The sequence below is a fragment of the Ipomoea nil genome, unplaced genomic scaffold, assembly GCF_001879475.1.
Source record: "Ipomoea nil cultivar Tokyo-kokei standard unplaced genomic scaffold, Asagao_1.1 scaffold3016, whole genome shotgun sequence".
Lineage (NCBI taxonomy): Eukaryota > Viridiplantae > Streptophyta > Magnoliopsida > Solanales > Convolvulaceae > Ipomoea > Ipomoea nil.
The window spans coordinates 2,344,650-2,367,149 of record NW_017619444.1 but is presented as its reverse complement, the minus strand read 5'-3'; the positions used below and the strand labels follow the sequence as shown (position 1 = coordinate 2,367,149).

Here is a 22,500-nt window from a genome sequence, read left to right as displayed (position 1 = left end):
TTTACAAATTATTCATATCACATATTTTTCTCACTACCTCTGTTATAGATTACACATTTAGAGACTAAAATCATGATCTTAGTGTTAAACTCAATATCAAAAGTGAACACCAATAATTTAAAAAAAAAAAAAAAAAGTTAACCATTTGACATAAAGTAATGATGATTCTGGTCATCTATCAAATATCAAAGAGAAGTTGTTTAAGAACATTCTCATCTTCAACTAATATTGATCCCATGCATTTCCTTAGTAATTTTGTTACAGATTACTCATTTAAATACTAAAAACATGATTTTTAGTGTTAATTTCAGTATTAAAAGTAAATGTCAGTAACTAAAAATGAATTGTTATACACAAAATAGTGAAGTGATCCAAGAACCTTCCCATCTTCTACTAATATTGATATTTTAACTATATTTTTTTATACATTGAATTTATTTATTGAAAAATAAAAGAAAGAGAATAGAGAATAATATGTTTATGTAGTGATTCATCAATTGATGTCATTTTAATTAATCTATTATTATGCAAAAAAAAAAAAAAAAAAAAACTAATCTAATTTTATTACAATCAAAATGAGCCCATTAAGCAATATTGACCATGACCCATTAAATGCAACCGTGGACCATGGTCCGCCGAGCTTTGTGGATCATAGTCCGCCGAGCTTTGTGGACCATGGTTTAAAAACAACGTCATTTCTTTAAGTAAAAAAAAAAAATGACAGCCGTTACTTTTTAACAAATTTTATATTTTTTTATGTGTCATAACAAAATGAAACTATGGTGTATTTACAATGAACTTGTTTCACATATTGTGTTTATATTATCAAATGGAACCGTAATTGAATTGAAATGATACTTTTTTTTTTTTTGAATGCTACTGACTCTATTACATTGTAATGTATTTGTTCAAACATATTTCTCAACTCATTAAAGCACAAAGAGTCAACACCGTTTTACTCATGCACTCAATTGATACTGTTGAATAATGAAATCGAAGTTGATTGATGTCGTGACAAATCGAATGAAATGCCTCCACGATTTCTTTTTTTTTTTCTTTTTTTTTTGGTTACTATTACTGCGTATTATTTGTAGATTATACTACATATCAAAAACAATTATATATAAAAAAAATTTAAGTAAATTAGAAATTTATAACCATATGCCAAAATGATAAAAATGTATCAAACTAACCATTAATCAAAATATATTTACTTATACCAGGTGGCTATAACCTGTCTCCCTTCAAATTTAAAATATTTAATTAGTTTTAGGTAGTGTTTTGCATTTTAAATTATTTAGTTAAAGCTTGAATTTGAGTCTTGCCGAACAGAAATGATTTCAGCATGTGGCTTAGCTTAGGTAAAAAAAAAAAAAAAAAAAAAAATTAAGTAATAATTAGTAAACATGATGGGGTGTTTGGTAAATTAGTTGTTAGCTGATAGGTGATTACATACAAAATGATTTTTCTCAAAAAGCTTATTTGAGTAGCTTTTTGAATTTTAGTGTTTTGGAACAATAAGCTGTTACAAAAACATAATTAATCAAACATTCATATTGATTGTTTAACCAAGTCAAACAACTACTAGTAGTCAAATAAATCAAAATTGGCTGATACACTAAATATTATATCAAACCGGACCGATGTGATTTAATTGTGCTCATTTCCAAAACCCTACCATAATGCAAGGTGGTTGATCATCATCCTTGCAAAACTTCTTATCTGCCATGCAAAGTTTTGAAAATAATGGACTTAGCTTGTGTGCAAACAAGGTGCAGAATGGAGAATAGAATCTCTTGAATTCTATTGTTGGGACCACACTAACATCTTTGGTTCAAATTTGTGAAGGATTCATCGAACTCGAAATGAAGGCTGGAGAAAATTGGCTTGAAGCTCGCCCTATTAGCTATTGAATCCGGATGAAGAAGATGATAGATGATGTTGATGTATGTTTATTTAGCGAATATGCTATTTAAATATAATTTTGCGAATGGATAAGTTATTACGACTCTGTTCTCCTATATAGCGTGCTAATCATGAGTCTTAACCATCAATTTTCATTGAAAAAAGAATTAAATTTTGAAAACAAGTGTTTTTAATTGCTTAATTAAGAAGTTACTTTAGACACGATTCTTTACTTATTACGTTTATGTCTTCACTTTTTGTCTTCAAATTTAGCACGGAGTAGTGATGCTTTTGGTGATCAAATGTCACGAAAGAAGTGGTCCACAAACCTTTTATTTTTTACAAATTATTCATATCACACATTTTTCTCACTAGCTCTATTATAGATTACACATTTAGAGATCAGACTAAAAACATGATCTCAGTGTTAAACTCAATATCAAAAGTGAACACCAATAACAATAATAAATAAATAACCGTTTGACATAAAGTAATGATGATTTTGGTCATCAAATATCAAAGAAGTTGTTCAAGAACATTCTCATCTTCAACTAATATTGATGTCATGCATTTCCTTAGTAATTTTGTTACAGATTACTCATTTAAATACTAAAAGCATGATTTTTAGTGTTAATTTCATGATTAAAAGTAAATGTCAGTAACTGAAAAGAATTGTTATACACAAAATAATGATGATTTTAGCCATAAAATATTACAAAAGAAGTGGTCCAACAACCTTCCCATCTTCTACTAATATTGATATTTTAACAATATAATTTTTATAAATTGAATTTATTTATCTACTATATATATATATATATATATATATATATATATATATATAATATATATATATATATATATATATATATATATATATATATATATATATATATATATATATATATATATATATATATATATATATATATATATATATATATATATATTATATATATATATATATATATATATATATATATATATATATATATAGAGCCGAGATCCCATGCGGCTATGACATTAGGTACGGCAGTGCAGTCATCTAAGAGCCATTGGATTAAAGCAGATCAACGGACCATACCATTTCATCATTTGCGCGCTTGACATCAGCATAACCGCGACGGAGGGGGCAAAGTAGTCAATAATTCTAATTCAAAAATGAGACTTTTCCTCCTTCTACAAGCTACACCGGTCCATTCGCTTATTCACAATCCCAACGCACGAGAGCAGTTTCACTCCTCCCAACGACGACGAAGCCTTCGCGAAGACGACGATCGACGATCGACGATCGCCTCAGCACAAAAACAGGGAGCTACTGTCAAAACACACCACTACGTTTGCGATAGGAAGCAGAAACCCTACACCGCAGACCAGTTTCGACCACGACAACCCAAAAAAATGGTGAACAAGGGCAAACAACTAGTGACGAAGAGCAAACAGACAGCGCCGAATGGTATGCACTCAAACTCTAGACACAAAAACCAACTTCAACATGACAATATTTGATATTTACTTTATTATTGGTGTATTTTGTATTATGTAAAATGAGTAGAGCAATCAACGTTGTTGTGTGTTTTACTTGGATGATCGGTGTGTCTTCACATAATATTAGTGTGTTTTTGGTTCCATCCTGACTACTACATCTAATATTGTGTTGTCTGGGGATTATCAACTTGAATGTAGTGTATATTTCGGTTAGTATTGGTGTATTCTGGACTATGTAACTTGAATAGGGAAAATAACACTGTTGTGTGATTTATTTGGGTTATCGTTGTATCATAATCTAATATTATGTTGTCTGGGGATTATCACCGTGAATATAGTGTATATTTCAGTTAGTATTGGTGTATTCTGGAATATGTAACTTGAATACAGAAAAGATCAATGTTGTGTGTTTTATTTGGCTGATCGGTGTATCTTAATCTAATATTTGTGTGTTTTGTAGTATATTTCAGAATATGACATCTCATATTGTGTTGTTTTTTTTTGGGCATTAGCAGCATGATTGTGGTGTGTATTTAATTTAGTATTGGTGTATTCTGCACTATGTAATTTGAAAAATGGAAAATAACATTGTTTGTGTGTTTTAATTTGGGATATGAGTGCATTTTTACCCTACATTACGGTATCTTTTAACACTGAGGCTGTATCATATATGTTTAGATTAATATCACTGAATTCATGCAGACAAAAAGAGAAAGACATTAGAACAAGGAGAATCATCAAAGCCAAAACAACAACGGAAACAACTAGCATTGGCATTCCGTGATAGAATGGAAACAGAAATACAAGAGCAAGTTACTGGTGACAGCTCTGATAATGAGGTTCAAGATGAAGAAACAGAGCTAAAGATACGGCCACTGCCCACACAGCTAATGAGACCAATTGAATCACTGACCAGATCCCAACGCAGAAGTGTAGAAGAAATTGGGCTAAGAAGGATACTTGATCTCAACATCACCAACCTGCCAAGGAAGATGGGGATGTGGCTAGTTGAAAGCTATGACTCTAGGAGCAACACACTGAATCTACCATCTGGTGAAAGGCTCCCAATCACAGAAAATGATATTGCTGCCACCTTGGGACTGCCACTTGGAGACATAGAAATCACTAAGAGGGAATCCAAACAGGTATCTGATCTCCTAGCAGAATGGAGAAAAATCTTTGGGAAGGTTACTGGCCACATCACCCCCCATACCATGGCTGAAAAGATGCTAACATTAAAAGCTGCTGACCCTTGGTTCAAGAGGCATTTTGCACTGCTTGTCATGAGTGTGTTGGTTGAACCACAAGTTAATGGTTATGTCAACCAAAACTACATCGACAACCTTCTTAATGTACACAACATCAAGAGACTTAATTGGTGCAGAATGCTCATCAACTCACTCATTGCCAGCAAGCAGGCATGGCTTGACAGCGCTGATGGGAGATATGGAGGCCCAATTGTTTTCCTAACGGTAAATAGGCCCCCAACCATACTTGTAATTATTTACTCATCATTATATTAATACTCTAAACTACCAAGTGCAGGTATTCTATGTTGACCGTGTTGTTCTATACCGGAGGACTATCCCACGGAGCTTCCCTGCAATGGCGAATTGGACATTTAAGTTGCTCCGTCAACGACAGCAAACTGAGATCAAATCTGGAGGCTTTGGGTATGGGCGGGTTGATGTTGCCTTGCCAGTTCAGAGCACACCATGCAGTGACCGGAACCCCAGCATAGGACAGTCTGATGTACCACCACAACCACCATCATGTGAAGAAGATGCACCACTTCCCCATGGATTACAGGTATACATAACACTTTGAACAGACTCATGGGGTATTTTGTTTGTGCATACTTCTGTATATATTGGTGTGTTTATACTACATGAGTTTTTTTTTTTTCTGGTGCTTTACTTATTGTTGACTGATCATAACTTACTGGTGCATATACAGGAGTTTATTGATGAGGTTACTACCAACACAAGGACGATTGCAAAGAGTTTACTGAGGATTTCAAGACTGATTGAAAATGCACCTGCAACGGTATTGGAGCATGACACCTTCAAGCAGATGTTTGAGTCTGCTAGACAGATGCTTGGATTTAAAGCGCAAGAAGATGGACAACTGACATTTACCCAGCAAGAGGATGCCTATTGGAGTGACCCAGAGTTCTTGAAAGCGGTTGATGAAATCGTCCGTGCAGTAAACAAGAGGACATTTCTAAATCATATGCCAACTTTCAGCTTGGGATTGTCACAAGAGGGAACAAGTAGAGACACGCCAACTATGAATGCTAATGCACAAGACTACCAGGACAATGATGAAGCTCCAGAAAATGAAGACGTCCAATTGGATGGGCTAGATGGTCAAACAACAGAGAAAGCTCAAGAAGACACCGAGAACATAACCAAGGCCGCCAATCAAGAATGTGTGCAAGAAGCTGAACAAGTGAACATAAATGATGAGGTAAGATCATTCTAAAAGTTGGTGTGTTATTGATATATGTTGGTGCATTCTATAATAATGTTGGTGTATAAATATCTTACAGATCACACCAGTAGGACAAGGCCAGGAGGCCCCTGGTTCAGATCCACCACACCCACCACAACCAGCAGACAAGGGCAAAGGACCAGCTAGAGTAAACAGCCCAATTAGACCAAGACCATCCTCATACGTACTTGATCTGGACCAACCAATATCTCCAACAGAAGAAGCAATCAGGAAATGGGTATTGGACAACCCTAACCCAGATCTGTAAGCACAACACATTCTAAAAGTTGGTGTGTTATTGATATATGTTGGTGCATTCTATAATAATGTTGGTGTATAAATATCTTATATTAATTGATGCATTATTTGATAAGAGTTGGTGTGTTTATGTTATATAATGTGTGCTTCCACACATTGGGTGATGGGGGCCCTATTAGTATAAAAGTGGTGGTGTGTTATGCATATGTTAATAGTGCATATTTGGTATGTGTTTGGTTGTTCACATCAAATGATTTGTTAACTGATTGTGGTGTGTAACTAATATCTTTTTGGTGTATTTATTGATTATTGTGGAATATTACTAGCTTTGGTACTTATAATATACATTATTCTTGCATTTTATTTATATTATCTTCTGTATATGTATTACAAGGACACAAGAACTATTCAAGTATGACGGAAGAGTAATCTACTGGAAAGATATGCTGACAATGAAGCCAGATACAAATATTGCAGTCTCTATAATTGATGCTTGGTCAGTCATACTCAACATTCGTGAATCAGAGAGGGGTTGTACAAAATTCATTGCTTCAACATGGTCAACTGTAAGTGAACAAAAATGCAAAACTAACTTCATCTTTAAAAAGCTTAAACTTCTAACAAAAATACCATTGAACTTTTGCAGCTATACACAGTTGTGGACCCACAAGGAGATGAGGATGTGAGGTTTGGAAGATTCAAAGCAAAGTACCTTGAGGACAAGACCATAGTGGCAGACGTTATGTGGCACAAAATTCTATATGTAACATAGTAATATATTATATTCACTGCTTTATATTTTGCTTACTACTTGAGTTTTGTCTTTAAACATTGGTTGGTGCATTCTAGTAGTTACTTGTGTGTAGTGTATTACTATACATACTTTAGTGTATATTGTGGCTCATGTTGGTGTATTTTGTTGCTATATCAGTTTCTGTTTCCAATAGTGGCATCCAACCACTACTACCTGATGTCTATTAGCCCGCTGATGGAAAGGTACGACATCATTGACAACTCATCAGTAACTGTGAAGAAGGAAAACAAGTATGGATATGTGATTGCGAATCTGGTAACACACGAAACCCTAAATGATTATGTATTTTTGATATACAAAGACAACGGAATACTAATATTTGTATGCAATTACTTGATGCAGCAAAAATTCTTTTCAAAATTCTTGTTTGATATGAAAACCACGTACAAAGCTGAGAAAGTTCAGAAACTGAAATCTAAAATAATGAAAATGCCTTGGAGAGATGCCCAGAACAAGATGGATTGTGGCATTTTTCTCATGCGCCACTTGGAGACTTTTCGAGGACAGACACAAGCAGAATGGCAATGTGGATTGCATAAGAACAACAAGGACCAATTGAACAAACTAAGAGTGCGGTACTTGGCTGCCATGATCATGTCAGATGTAAACGAGCACAAAGAAAGGAACATCCAACAGGCAGCAGAGTTTGGTATTTGAAAAAGAATTTCAGGGGGCATATAGACTTTTGGATGGTTGATGTCTATATTTTTGTGGTTACTTTTAGACTAATTACTCTTTTGTGATGGCACCCAGACAATGTGAACTCACTATGTACTTTGATCAACTATAACACACAATTTGGAGCCCTACAATGCACTATATACGTGATTGAACTATAGTTTAAAAATACTCCACTTAAAAACACCATTATAAGAACTGATATGCACCACAACAAGCCGCAAAGTGTTAAAATACATGCCATTTATTTAGATTACATCACATCACTACGCGATAACCTCAAAAGACACTATTTCAAGAATTCAAATGCACCAACAACATATATAAAAAGACCACATCATTCTAAATACAATAATGCACCAGATGACAAAGTAAAACACACCATTCCTAACATGTTGAAATGCACCAGTATACACTATAGAAAACACTATAACTTGTGCTAAACGCACCATATGCTGTAATAAAATGCACAGTTTCAATTATATTGTAAAAATCCTGATTCTATGTAATGAGATAAATTGTGTGCACGACTGTAAAAACATCTAGGTCCAACAGAGAGCAAGAAAAGAAACAAAAAAACAGAAACCTATCTAACCATTTAAAGGGCATGTCCTGCTATTGTGCCCGTATTCATCACAAGTGTGACATTTCCTTGATTGTTTTACACACTTACGCGCAGCTTTCTCCCTTGCACTCTTCAACCGCTTGCCACTGCCCTTGTTCTTAGCTTGGATGGGATCATGCACCTCCACTGTCGACTGCTGCGACACAACTCCACAAACTGAATTAATCACGCTTTGCTTGCTGCCACCAGCCACCCCACTTCCATTCTCACTGCCGTCTTGTAAAAATAATTGTCTTTGCTCACAAATAACACGTCGTAGCTGTGACAAACGTTCTATATTACCATCGGCCAATCCCACACAAGCATATATGTCAGACCACAGTATATTAGTAAGCACCCTAACATTCTCCACTTTAGAAGATTGATCAACAACTGTATCATCAATATCAAATATTGGCTTCAAACAAGCACCTTTTGTCCACCGGTCCACCAAATACCTCGAAGGAATGCTCTCAAGGCCACAATCTTTAAAAACCAAAAAAATATGCCTACACAACAACCCCATCCGCTCAAACATCTTGCAAGAACAAGTAGCAGTATAATCAGACAAAACAAGCTCCACACACCATGGCCGCTGGTCTCCATCATTTATCACATAAGACACATGACCATCACAGTTGCACAAAGAAGCCACTCGACACGAAAAGCAAGCTGCACAAATCTCTACTTGCACATCATAAAATACAGAAATGGTGTAAACATCCATTGCATGCTTTTCCAATGCCAGTGGTGTCTTCAAAACAGGAAAACAAGATTCACAATCAGCATTCATTTTTGCTTGAGTGTGACGTTGTGCACCAATAGCACTGCCAAAATGAACCAAGAACTCAACCAAACTAGAATGTCCATTAGAGAAACTGCCAAAGAAACTATTTTGAGATTCTGATCGTGAAGTTGTCCTAACCAAGCCCGACATAAACTCGTCGTGAAAATATGGAGATGCCCAAAATGTACGAGACTCAAACAAATAACGAAACCAACCATTATCACCCAAACCATATTCCTCCATAATATGACTCCATGCATCCTCAAAAGCCTTGGCGTCAAGAGATTTGTTCCAAACAATGCAATTCAACTTCCTCCGAAACACCTCATCTTTAGACAAAACCGGTCCAACCTTCTCACCAACCTTGCACATTATATGCCACATGCAAAATCTATGTTTTGATGTTCCAAACACACGAGCAACAGCAAGCTTAACAGCTGGATCTTGATCAGTGACAACACAAATAGGGTCATGACGCATGGTTTTCTTAAATTTCTCCAAAAGCCACACATATGAATCTACATCTTCCCTTGTAAGCAAACCAGCACCAAAGGTGATGGATCTCTTATGGTTATCAATTCCAGTAAATGGAACAAAAACCAAGTTATACCTACATAACGGACAACACACCAAATACTTATCACTAGCATCCTAACAAAACACACTATAAAACCTAACCATATGCACCATAATTATTTACAAAATGCACAATAAACACAAATTACTAACCTGTTAGTACGATATGTGGCATCGAATGAAACCACATCACCAAACAAAGCAAAGTTCTTCCTAGACACTGCATTAGCCCAAAAAACCCTAGAAAGTTGATCACCGTCGTCAACATCATATTCAAAATCAAAAGCCTCGCACACTTCACGCCTCTTGAAAAGCGTATCTATGAACAATTGAGCATCGCCATTTAATATGTACGCCATCAAATCACGTTTGAAATTCTTAAAATCCACACCTGTAGCACCAACACTAGAATAATCACCTACAATCTCCTTAAACAACCTATATGATCGAACAGACCCAATATTTGCCCGAAAACAACTCGCAATGAACATTTGGTGTCCAGCATCAAGACTGCGATTCACCTTTAAAAATTGCTTAGCAATAATTGAACACATCAAATGCGTGTGGCGTTCCTCCAGATAATGCACACTATACAAACCATTAGACTTGAGCTTATAGACCACCTTAGCCTTACACCCAACCCTATTTGTCACCCTCCGTCTCGTGACCTTATTAGTTTTAGCATCAACTGAAATAATGTGCTTAAACCCCTCACGACTGCATAACACATGTTTCTCCACAACAACACCATCCCTCCTCCTCCGAGTTGAGCCCTTCCTACAGTCAAAACCAACAGCCCCAGCATATTGTTTATAAAAAGCAATGGCACCATCCAAAGAATCAAATTTTTGCCCCACGTGAGGCTTCAAACTGTCAGCACAAACTGGGCGCCAATACTTGGTCAACCCAGGAGAAATTTCCAAATCACATACACTGCCTCCTACCCCAACATCAGTGGGACAGTCTTCATTGCAACAACCACCATTGCCTTCAACACCAACTTCGGTAGAATTGCCTTCATTGCAACCCCCATCACTGCCTTCTACACAAGCATCAGAGGACTTAACTTCATCACAACCCACATCACTGCATTCTACACAAACATTAGAGGACTTAACTTCATCGCAACCACCATTACCTTCTACACCAACAGAGTCCAAATTAAGTTCATCACAACCACCAATATCAGTTGAATTAACTTTATCGCAAACACCACCAACAGAGTCCGAATTGACAGCTTCACACGACAACATACCTAATAACACACCAAATTTAATCTGATAACACACGAATACACTACCTAAATGCAACATACATACGCATAAAATCTGAAAACTACACATCACACCGACAACAAAATATTCACCACAATAATGCAAATACCGCAGCATAATCACAAACACACCACACAATACCATAGTCAACACCGGGGACACAGCCAAAACAGGAAAAAACGCGATATACACAATCCGAAGCAGAACAAACACATAATAAGAATAATAATAATAATAATACTAATAATAATAATAATAATAATAATAATAATAATAATAATAATAATAATAATAATAATAATAACAAATTAAAACTAAAAACCTAGAAAAAAAGAAAAACATACCAGGCTCCATCGCTCAAAATTGATATTCACCAATTGCGATTATGCTCTTCGGCGATGTTCTCCAATTGCGATCGCAATTCCCAACTGCAGTTCTGATCTCCGGCGATATTTTCCTATTGCGATCGCAATTCCACGCTGCGATTCTGATCTTCGGCGATATTCTCAAGTCGCGATCGCAATCCCCGCACTGCAATTGTGATCTCCCGGTGATCTTTATCTTCGCCCAGCGGTGAAAATTAGAAACCCAGCTTATATACCTGCACGTCACCAGCCATCGAAATTACAAGAAAACCCCCACTTACCAAACGCGAAAAGAAGCTTTCTTAATCAGCTGATATGTTACCTGCCGTTGGATTAAGCACAATAGACGCCCCAGATTCAACCATACTGCCGCATGTATAGTACTGACCGTACCTGAGCCTTATTCTATATATATATATATATATATATATATATATATATATATATATATATATATATATATATATATATATATATATATATATATATATCTACTATCTACTATACTAATAAGAGCCCAAGAGAGTTAGACCTATAATGGGTAGAAAAAATGGCGGTTAAATTTTTTAATCAAATGAATGGCTCAGATTGATCAGATTTTAATTTTTCCTTTAAGATTTCCTAATTTATCCCTAATGAATATGATTTTCCGTTAACTTTTCCGTTAAATATTATCTTTTCCGTTAATTTCTGTTAGTTCACAGTTAACTTATTGATTTCATTAAGAAAGGTCTTATGTTCGAATCTCATCCCAATCAAAGTTGGCATAATTAGTACTCTATTTTACTCTTATTAAATTAAATAATAATTTAATAGATACAACAAAAAATAATACATATGCATTTTTTTAATTTAGAATTATGTGTCTACAATCTCTTTATTCAAAAAAAATTTATTCATTATCAATAAATTAAATAAGAGAAATAATTTCATTAGTTATATTGTATTTATTTTTTTCCAATATAAAAATTCTTTACATTCAAATTCATCAATTGATTATATTCGCTACATTGTCCCTACAATGTCTTAATTAAAAAAAGTTATTCATTATCAATAAATTAATTAAGAGAAATAATTTTATTAGTTATAGTGTCTTTATATTTCTCCAATGTAAAAATTATTTACATTCAAATTCATCAATTGATTATATTCACTACATTGTCTATTATCTTTTTTTGTGCACTATTTTTTAATTAAATATCAAAGTTATAATACAAAATAATGTTATATGTTTATTTACCAAGTATTTTATTAATACCATGAAAAAATTAAAAAAATATAATTAATAAAGTCAATCATATTAACTACTTGAGGGATTTGTTGACAAAGAGAGTATTCAAATCACACAACAAATTTAAGTGAGAACTACCTCGCAATGTCCTTGTTAGGCAATCAGCAGTTAGTTCTTCAATATTAGTATATATTTAATATTTTATGCCCTAATTTTTATTTGCTCTCCATTATGTCCCGTATTTGGTTTCAACCATACCTATACAATTATTTTATTGACAATTATAATCAATCTTGACTATATTATCTTGCATTTGTAAAATTAGAATTGCCTATTTAAATACGCAAATTTAGCATTCAATTATCTATGCATGAACAATTCCAATATAATATTGCTTTGATATACTTTAAAATACTTATTAAAAAAAAAACATTGGGCATTATCCCAATCGCGCAATGCGCGTAAAAAAACTAGTATACTAATAAGAGCCCAAGAGAGTTAGGCCTATAATGGGTAGAAAAAATGGCGGTCACAGATTTTAATCAAATGAATGGTTCAGATTGATTAAAAGATTGATCAGATTTAAATTTTACACTAAAATTTCCTAATATACCCACACACCGTTACTAATTCCGTTAAAATTTTAAGAATTGTCGTTAGTTCACCGTTAACTTACTCATTGATTTCAATAAAAAAAAAGGTCTTAGGTTCGAACCTCATCCAAATCAAAGTTGGCATAATTAGTACTCTATTTTACTCTTATTAAATTATATAAATAATAATTTAGTAGTTACAACAAAAAATAATACATATGCATTTCTTTAATTTAGAATTATGTGTCCACAATGCCTTTATTCAAAAAAAAAATATTCATTATCAATAAATTAAATAAGAGAAATAATTTTATTAGTTATATTGTCTTTATTTTTCTTCAATATAAAAATTTTTTATATTCAAATTTATTAATTGATTATATTTGTTACATTATCCTTACAATGTCTTTATTCAGTGAAAAAAAATTATTAATTATCAATAAATGAAATATTTTCATTAGTTATATTGTCTTTATTTTTCTCAAATGTAAAAATTTTTACATTCAAATTCATCAATTGATTATATTCACTACATTATCTATTATATTTTTTGTGCACTATTTTTCTAATTAAATATCAACGTTATAATACAAAATAATGCTATATATTTGTTTACCAAGTATTTTATTAATACCATGAAAAAATTAAAAAAATATAATTAATAAAGCCAACCATATTAACTACTTGAGAGATTTTGTGACAAATAGAGTATTCAAATCACACAACAAATTGAAGTGAGAACTACCTCGCAATGTCCTTGTTTGACAATCAGCAGTTAGCGTTAGCGGATTATACCAGCGGATTTGACCAGCGAATTTATTTAATTATTAACATTGGGTAAAAAAAATGACCGCCAAATTATTAAATCAAATGAATGGTTCATATTGTTCAGGTTTTAATTTTTTTCTTTTACGATTTTCTAATTTATCCTTAATTATATGATTATCCATTTAACTTTTCCGTTAATTCACCGTTAGTCTAATTCTAATATTAAAGTCTAATATATAATTATAACTACATCATTAATCTAATTCTAATATTAAAGTCTTAATAGAACTTAACCACAAATCCTAATGTCGGAATCTCCTCAAACAATATTAGTATATATTTAATATTTTATGCCCTAATTTTTATTTGTTCTCCCTTATGTCCCGTATTTGGTTTCAACCATACCTATATAATTATTTTATTGACAATTAGTATATATTTAATATCTTGCATTTGTAAATTTAGAATTACCTATTTAACCCGCACGGGCTTAGCTCAATGGTTTAGTGGGTAGTATTTGGGAGAAGAGACCAAGGTTTGAACTTCGGCGGCGGCAGTGCAGGAATTATGTCCAAAGTGGGCAGATTCCTTGTGCGTATCAGCATTTGGCCCTGTCTGCTGAACCATTGAGTCACCGTGATTTACAACTTCCCACAATGCTTTGTCGGGTCGAAGTGTGGGGGGTCCCTTGAGGTTGGGAACTCAACCTTTGGGAGAAGAATTACCTATTTAAATACGCAAATTCAACTTTCAATTATCTATGCATGAACAATTTCAATATAATCCTGCCTTAATATACTTTAAAGTACTTATTTAAAAAAAAAAAAAAGCATTGGGCATTATCCCAATCGCGCAATGCGCGTAAAAAACTAGTTAAAAAATAAAAGAGAAAGAGAATAGAGAATAATATGTTGAAGTAGTGATTCATCAATTGATCTCATTTTAATTAATCTAATATTATGCGGAAAAAGAAAAAACTAATATAATATTATTACAATGAAAATGAGCCCATTAAGCAATATTGACCATGACTCAAGAAATACAACTGCGGACTATGGTCCACGTAGTTTTGTAGATCATGGTCCGAAAACAGCGCCGCTTCTTTATATAAAAAAGGTAGCCGTTATTTTTTAACAAATTTCGCATTGTTTTTTATGGTTTTTGGGTTTTCGGGCCCAAGGAGGTCCAACACAACCTTAAGCTGGAGGATACACCTTTCACAAAAAGTCTAGATTTTTAGTGAAGTATGATGCTCAATAGTGCTCTCTATTCCCTCTCCGGGTTCTCCAATCTGCCTCTTACAAGGGTGGAGGAGCCCTCTTTATAGTGGCTCCTCCTCTACTGACTTAAAGGCCCATGATGGCCGACTTAAAGATTACATTCAATGTGTCGAGCCGTTGGGCGACGTTACGGACTCTGCCAACGGCTCTCTCTGGCTAGTAACTGGCGGACCGAGTCCGACCTTTAATGCCTCAACGGCTCCTTGCCTTGACTGCTCTGAAGGCTCCCTCAACGGCTCTCTGGACCGAGTCTTCTCCTGGGCCGGACCTGGGCCGACTCCTCGTCCCCATTTGGCATTGGGCCGTCCTTCCGGGCTCTGAACTGGGCCTCCTTCTTCAGACCTGGGCCGAGTCCTGGACCCGGCCCATGCATTCTTTCTGGGCCTCTTTTCTTGGGCCAGGGTTCTCACCCCATCAACTAGTCCCTCACTTTTCCATACCCGGTCCGCCAACCTGGGTTTGGAAAAGTAGTAACCGCCTCCCTCTCACCGAATCCGTGCCTTGAATGACCCAGGATTGGCCCAGATTATTCGCTATCTCCCGGATCTCGCGGGACCGTTCTGATCTCCTCGGCCTGGCCTGGCACCTATAAATGACCTTGGCCGTTCTTCTCTTAACTTACTAATTCCTCATGGGTCGCTCACCACTGAAAGGGAAGCGAATTGACTTTGGATCGCCCCGGCGCCCCTTGCCTTCGAAACGGACTCGGCCTGAGAGGGAGCCTAGAAGGAAGGCTCCCCGTCCGACTCCACAGAGATCACCTGTTGGCGCTGCTCCATGGCTCTTCATCCGCCGACTCCTGCTCGTCATGAAGTCGCTCCGACTTCTCGCCCTTCTCCTCCTCCGGGGACTGCTCGAGTAACTTCCCCAGGCGGGACCGTTGTTGACGTGCCTGTCCCAGAGCAGCTGACCTTCCATATGACCTTTTCTATTCCTCTGGATGACTTGGACGGTCCGGTTATAGGGCTAATGAACGAGGAAGATTTTGGTCGTTATCAGGAGATGTACCCGGACGACGAAGAGCTGGTTGTGCCACCACTCATGCCGGCGTTCTGGGACTCGCTTTGCCCACCCCCTCCTGGACCATCGGGAGGGTTCTTTGGAAGCGACTCCTCCTCGCCGAGTGAGTGATCTTTGTGAACTGGGGTCGGCCGGATTCTCTAGAGGGGTAGTTCTTTTAGGAGCACTTGCTTACTCTGTAATAAGCTCCTTGTAACCTGCACCTTCTTATTTTATAATAAAATATTCTCAGCCTTCAGTTTTCATCTTTTTTGGTATATTTAGCGCACTCGTCCAAATTGTCGAGGGGTCGGCCACGATGTCGAGTCCTCCCTCCGCTTGACACCTGTAAAATCTCGCTTCCCAGGGCGAGCCAGGCTTTTTTCAGTTTAGCGTGCGAATCTCACCCTTCCCGAACTAATTGGATGGGATTAGTCTCTGACAGAGATTCGCGCTGCCCATCCAATCCGGCTCAGTTATGTCAGTTACGATTCCCTCCGTGATTTGCGCCTCGGTCGTCGCTCTCTCGAGGCTCTATATAAGGGCTCTTGGTAGTTCTGTGCTTTCTCACCATTTTACATCTCAAAACCTCAAGCTATGAGTTTCAGGGACGGTGATCGTCGTTGGTCCATCCGTAATGAGGAGCATGCCCGGCAGGAGGAGCTCCGGCGGAAGAGGGCGGCTAGCGGAGGGCACCTGGTGGGCGACTCCGCTTCTGATCCCATCGTGGTGCCTCCTGACATGCTTGATCTGATGGTCGTGGAGCCGGAGGAGGACGAGATGGAGCCCATGATAGAAGATCCAGAGCCAGAGGAGGACCTAGACTGGGAGGCTCCTCCGCTTTTTGGCGTGGCCATGTCACCGAGTGCTCTGGAGAGGCCCCTGCGGATGGTTGTAGATGGGAAGCCTGCTGTGTATCTGGATGAACTGCCCGAGCCCGAGCCTGAGCCGAGTCCGTTGCCTTTCCGCCCCCACTACTACTTGGAGGGTCCGCAGCCGGTGCGTCACGCGGAGGAGGAGGAAGTTAAGCCCTAGGCCCGTCTTTTCTGTGTAATGCTTGTGGCCGAGTCCTCGGCCTTGTACCCCTGTCTTTATGGAATAAAATATCGTTTTTACTTTTCGGTTCTTGGTTTTTGCGTGTTCCTTTGGCCGACTCTTGGTCGTCATGACCGACTTGTAGACTCTGCCCGACCAAGCCCTGTGGGTGACGGATTCGGCAAATCCGTCGGCCGACCTTGCGACCTGAAGCTCGTCCGGGCCCCTCCATTTGGCCGGACCCAGCCGGGTCACTTCTAGAAACTTCTAGCGTGATCTGGATGGGCCCCATAGCTTTTGCCTTGATAGGCCTTTGGCCTGGCAGGCCGGATCATTGTCACTCAACCTCGGTCTAGGGTAGACGCGCCGCTTGCAGGCTAGCCCTAGGCCTGAACCGTCGTTCCGCCCATCGAGGCATTAAATGCGGCGTCCCTTCAACGTCTTGTCGCCTCCGATTCCTCCACTACGGAGGCGCCGCGTGGCAACCTCTTGGACTTCTTTCCCCCCTTAAAAGGCCTTTTCCTTCCATTCTTCTTCTTCAATTCTCCCACCAAGCTTCTGCTCTTTCATCGTCTTCTCAGCCTCAACTCCAATCTGTAAGTAATGCCTTCCTCTTCTCATTCTTCTTCTTCCTCCCGTCGGCCGTCTTTTGACAACCCGGCGGGGACCTCTCCGTCATCTTCTTCTTCTTCTTCCGTCGTTCGCCGCCTGGAAATGCCGGCGGGCTTCCAGGCGGTGTCTTCTTCTTCGCTCTTAGCCCCTTCTTCTTCTGGGGCGGCCACTCCGATGAGCCCAGCCCCGTTGACTACGGTGGCTGCTTTGCCGGGCGGCGTTGTACGGCCGCGAGGCAAGTTTGACTCGGTTGTCCGGCCGTCCGGTCTTCCGTCGTTGGCCACAGCAGCGGACCTAGACATGGCCCGCTTTCTGCTTGGCCCTTCGGCCTTGGTCGTCGCGGCGGAAAGCCGGCCTATCCACGACCCGCCGGAGGGTTTTGTAGGTATCCACCTGCACTCGGTTGCATTCGGCTTCCGAGTGCCTCCACACCCATTTCTTTCGCTCCAGTTTCGGCATTATAACTTGGTCCCGGGCCAGTTAGTGCCTAACTCTCACCGACTCCTGACCAGCTTCATCAATCTCTGCCATTGGTGGCAGTGCGAGCCGGATTTGGACCTGTTCCGGTACCTCTTTACCGTGAACAAGGTCGGTTCTCACTCGCTCGGCTTCATCCAAGTCGCCGCCCGTCCGGGGCGACAACTTTTCGAGGGGTTGTCCGACTCGATAAAAGAGTGGAAGCCCTTTATTTCTTCGTCCGGCCTTGCTCCTCTTCCTTCACCTTTCCGACCCTCTGGCCGGCGACTCTCTTCAAGCCCTGCTCTCGGCGCGCCGTCTTTACAAAGGATGCTGTCATGGGCGGCGACTTCTTGAAGGGCTTCGGGCCGTACTCCGTCAAGTACTGGTCCCGAGTCCGGGCCATGGCCAAGCATGGCCTTCTGCCGGAGGGCGCCGCCACCGTAGGTAGCATCTTTTTCATCTCTTTCTCGACTTGCTTCTTATTTCCTACGGGAACCCTCACAAGTGAGTGGATTTCTTTTGCAGGTCCGTACGATTCCGACTCCTCCAGCTCCGGCGAGGCAATCGCACCGACCCCTGAGATGGCAAATAGAGCGGAAAAGATGAGGCGTCGCTTGACGCAACGCTCTACCGGTGCTGCCGCCGCGTCCTCTTCTCAGCCGTCGCCGGTGGTTCGACCGACTCCCCCACCTTCCCACAATGTGGTTGACCTCACACCTTCGCCCGTGGTATCGCCCAGTCGGCAGCCGCCTCCTCCTTCTACTGAGAGTCCGAGTTCTAAGCGGCCTGCCGAGCATACGGAGGGGCCGACTCTGAAGAGGATCAGGCTGTGCCACGAGGTGGACGAGGATGCCCAAATCTGGATGGGCAACACCTCCGTTCGCAAGTGGTGCAAGGATGTCCTTCTGCCAAAGGATGTGGAGTCGACCCGTGCTCTCGGCGACGGGTTCATCATCGAGGCCTTGCTCCGTCAGTCGTATCGCGTAATTTTTACCCATTCGGCCTTTTCCCTCTGTTTTACCCATTCGCAAGTGGTGTAAGTTTTTTCTTTTCCGTTCGACCGACGGTTGGGTGTGCAGGACCTCGCCCTCCAGATGGAACTGGGCAATCGGTTCCAGGGCTTTAGGAATGATATGCGGGCCATGACCGCCAAGCAGCGCCAGACAGAGGAAGCTCTCCTGGAAGAGCAGGCGAAGCAGCTCAAGATGGTGGAGGTGCACAACGCCGAGTTGCTGAGGGTCACCCGTCAGTGGGAGGAGGAGAGGGGCAGAGTGGCCACGATCGCCGCGACTTCTGTCGCAGATTATAAGAAGTCGGCGGCCTTCGAGGCGGATGTGCAGGCGGCGGTGGCAGCTCGGAGGAGAGAGGTGGCCAAGGAGTGGCTGGCGACCCCAGAGGGCGATGATTTCCTCCTAGACCTGGGCGAGCGGGATTACCGCCTCGGCTTCCGCGAGGCGCATATGGAGATTTACGCCACCCTGTTGGCCCGCGACTCTTCGTTCACTCCCGAGAGCTGGGGTCTCAAGCCGGTGCTGGACGCTGATGGGCCGGCTGCGCCTACTGACCCGGCGACCCTTCCTGCGGCGATGCCTCCAGAGCTCGCCGAGTCCTTTCCTCAGGCCGAGGACCCTTCCTCTGTTCCCCTTGCTGGACCATCGGCGGGGCGCAAGTTGAAGGGGTCGCCGTTGGTACCCCCCCCCCTGTAGCCTAGGGTCTTTTTAGAATAGACCCTCTTTTGTAAGGGCTGGCCTCCTTATCGGCCGTATTTTAATAAAAAAAAAACAGCTTTCCCTTCTCTTTTCCCGGAGTTTGTCTTTGGGGCTCTTTTAATATTGGCATTCTTCTAAGGTTTTGAATCTTACTCAGTCGAGGCGACTCCTTTACGCTTCCTCCGAGAAACGACTAAGGGTCTGGACCCTTGTCTCCCAGCCATTTCTCGCCAAGTCCCTCAGTCGAGGCGACTCCTTTCTGCTTTTTCTCTTGGAAACGACTAAGGGTCTGAGCCCTTGTTTCCCATCTTTCTCTCGCCGAGTCCCTCAGTCGAGGCGACCTTTTAGGCTTTTCTGTTCTCAGAAACGGTTTAGGGTCAGTGCCCATTGTTTCTATATATACTTGCCGAGTCCCTCAGTCGAGGCGACTCCTTTTGGCTTTTTCACGGAAACGTCTAAGGGTCTGGGCCCTTGTTTCCTATCTTTCTCTCGCCGAGTCCCTCAGTCGAGGCGACCTTTTAGGCTTTTTCTGTTCTCAGAAACGGTTTAGGGTCAGTGCCCCGTTGTTTCTATATATACTTGCTGAGTCCCTCAGTCGAGGCGACTCCTTTTGGCTTTTTCACGGAAACGTCTAAGGGTCTGGGCCCTTGTTTCCTATCTTTCTCTCGCCGAGTCCCTCAGTCGAGGCGACCTTTTAGGCTTTTTCTGTTCTCAGAAACGGTTTAGGGTCTGTGCCCCGTTGTTTCTATATATACGTGCCGAGTCCCTCAGTCGAGGCGACTCCTTTTGTCTTTTTCACGGAAACGTCTAAGGGTCTGGCCCTTGTTTCCTATCTTTCTCTCGCCGAGTCCCTCAGTCGAGGCGACCTTTTAGGCTTTTTCTGTTCTCAGAAACGGTTTAGGGTCAGTGCCCCGTTGTTTCTATATATACTTGCCGAGTCCCTCAGTCGAGGCGACTCCATTTGGCTTTTTCACGGAAACGTCTAAGGGTCTGGGCCCTTGTTTCCTATCTTTCTCTCGCCGAGTCCCTCAGTCGAGGCGACCCTTTAGGCTTTTTCTGTTCTCAGAAACGGTTTAGGGTCAGTGCCCCGTTATTTCTATATATACTTGCCGAGTCCCTCAGTCGAGGCGACTCCTTTTGGCTTTTTCATGGAAACGTCTAAGGGTCTGGGCCCTTGTTTCCTATCTTCCTCTCGCCGAGTCCCTGGGACGATTGGCTGCAATCCACGCACTTTATTCAGATTTCTTGGAATCCTCGATCTCATACATGACCTATCATTGGCTACTGATAAAACTTTTTCAAATGTGTAGCATTCCATATGCGATCTATAAGCTTGCCTCCATGGTCTCTAATTTGTAAGTTCCGGCCTGAACTACAGCCGCGATGCGGTACGGCACTTCCCACTTGACCGCGAGCTTGCCTCCTTCGGTAGGCTGGCTGGGCTTGTCGATCCCGTAGCACTAGGTCGCCAACCTGGAAGGTTCGCGGGCGAGTTCTACGGTCGCGGTATCTTTTTTACTGCCTGCTGGTACTCAGCCATTCGCGCACTCGCGGCTTCCCTTCTTTCTTCTAGAAAATTTTTCTCAATCTGCAGGCTCTCCTCATTTGCTGCATCCGAGTAGGTGCGAACCCGGTGGGTGGGTTCGACCACTTCGACAGAACCTTGGCCTCAAAGCCGTATGCGAGCGAGAATGGACTCTCTCCCGTCGCCCGCCGCGGGGTAGTGCGATAGGCCCATAGGACTCGATCAAGCTCGTCCGCCAGTTTCCTCGGACGTCTTCGAGTTTCTTCCGGATCCATCGACCAAGGTTCGGTTCACATTCTCAACCTGCCATTTGCTTGGGGGTAGGCCACCGACACCTTGGTATGCTTAATGCCGTGTCGGCGGCAGAATTCGGCGAATGCCTGGCAATCAAACTGTCGCCCGTTATCGCTGACGATGTGCTCGGGCAAACCGAAGCGACAGATCACCTTTTTCCACAGAAAACGTCGACACTGGTACTCGGTGATGGTAGCAAGGGTTCCGCCTCGACCCACTTGGTTGAAGTAATCGATGGCCACGACGCAAAACTTCAATCCTCCCGGGGCGACGGGTAATGTCCCAACAGGTCTATTCCCCACTTGGCGAAGGGAATGGCAGTGGTGGCTGGTGTATAGAAGGTGGCTGGCCGAGTGTCTTTCTGGCGAATGCCTGACAAACGCCACATTTGGACATCCGTTCAACACAATCTCGCATCATGGTCAGCCAGTAATACCTTGAACGACCAATTTCGGGGCGAGCGTGTGAGACCCTGGTGCGCAGCGCAAATGCCTCTGTGAGCTTCATCCATTACCTTCTCGGCCTCAGGCTTAAGTAGGCATTTCAACAGGGGTCCTCCCGAACGATGTTTATATAGGTCTCCGCCAACGATCCGGAAGGAGGGGCTTTCCGCCGAATCCTCGCTGCGACTGCCGGGTCAGTTGGCAACTCGCCCGTTTCCTTGAATCGCCGGATGTCATCTATCCAGAACATCTCCGGGTTTTCCTCTCGATCCCACCCTTCGGTGTTTACTTGCTGGACACCTAGCGGCGC

General features: G+C 41.0%; 1 protein-coding gene across 1 annotated transcript; it reads right to left on the bottom strand.

The window, feature by feature from the left end:
- Positions 1-8,226: 8,226 nt before the first annotated feature.
- On the bottom strand, positions 8,227-11,231 carry LOC109163276 (protein FAR1-RELATED SEQUENCE 5-like). The gene is made up of 3 exons (XM_019312032.1): positions 11,222-11,231; positions 9,757-10,858; positions 8,227-9,637 (listed from the first exon to the last, which is right to left on the bottom strand). The coding sequence occupies exons 1-3, from the start codon at positions 11,229-11,231 to the stop codon at positions 8,227-8,229; spliced, it is 2,523 nt and encodes an 840-aa protein (XP_019167577.1).
- Between the last annotated feature and the right edge of the window lie 11,269 nt (positions 11,232-22,500).

Excerpts from the sequence above, each read along its gene's own strand:
- LOC109163276 (XM_019312032.1), bottom strand. Across the intron at positions 9,638-9,756 it reads GCCACATATCGTACTAACAG|GTATAACTTGGTTTTTGTTC; the intron begins GTTAGTAATTTG and ends TCCGTTATGTAG.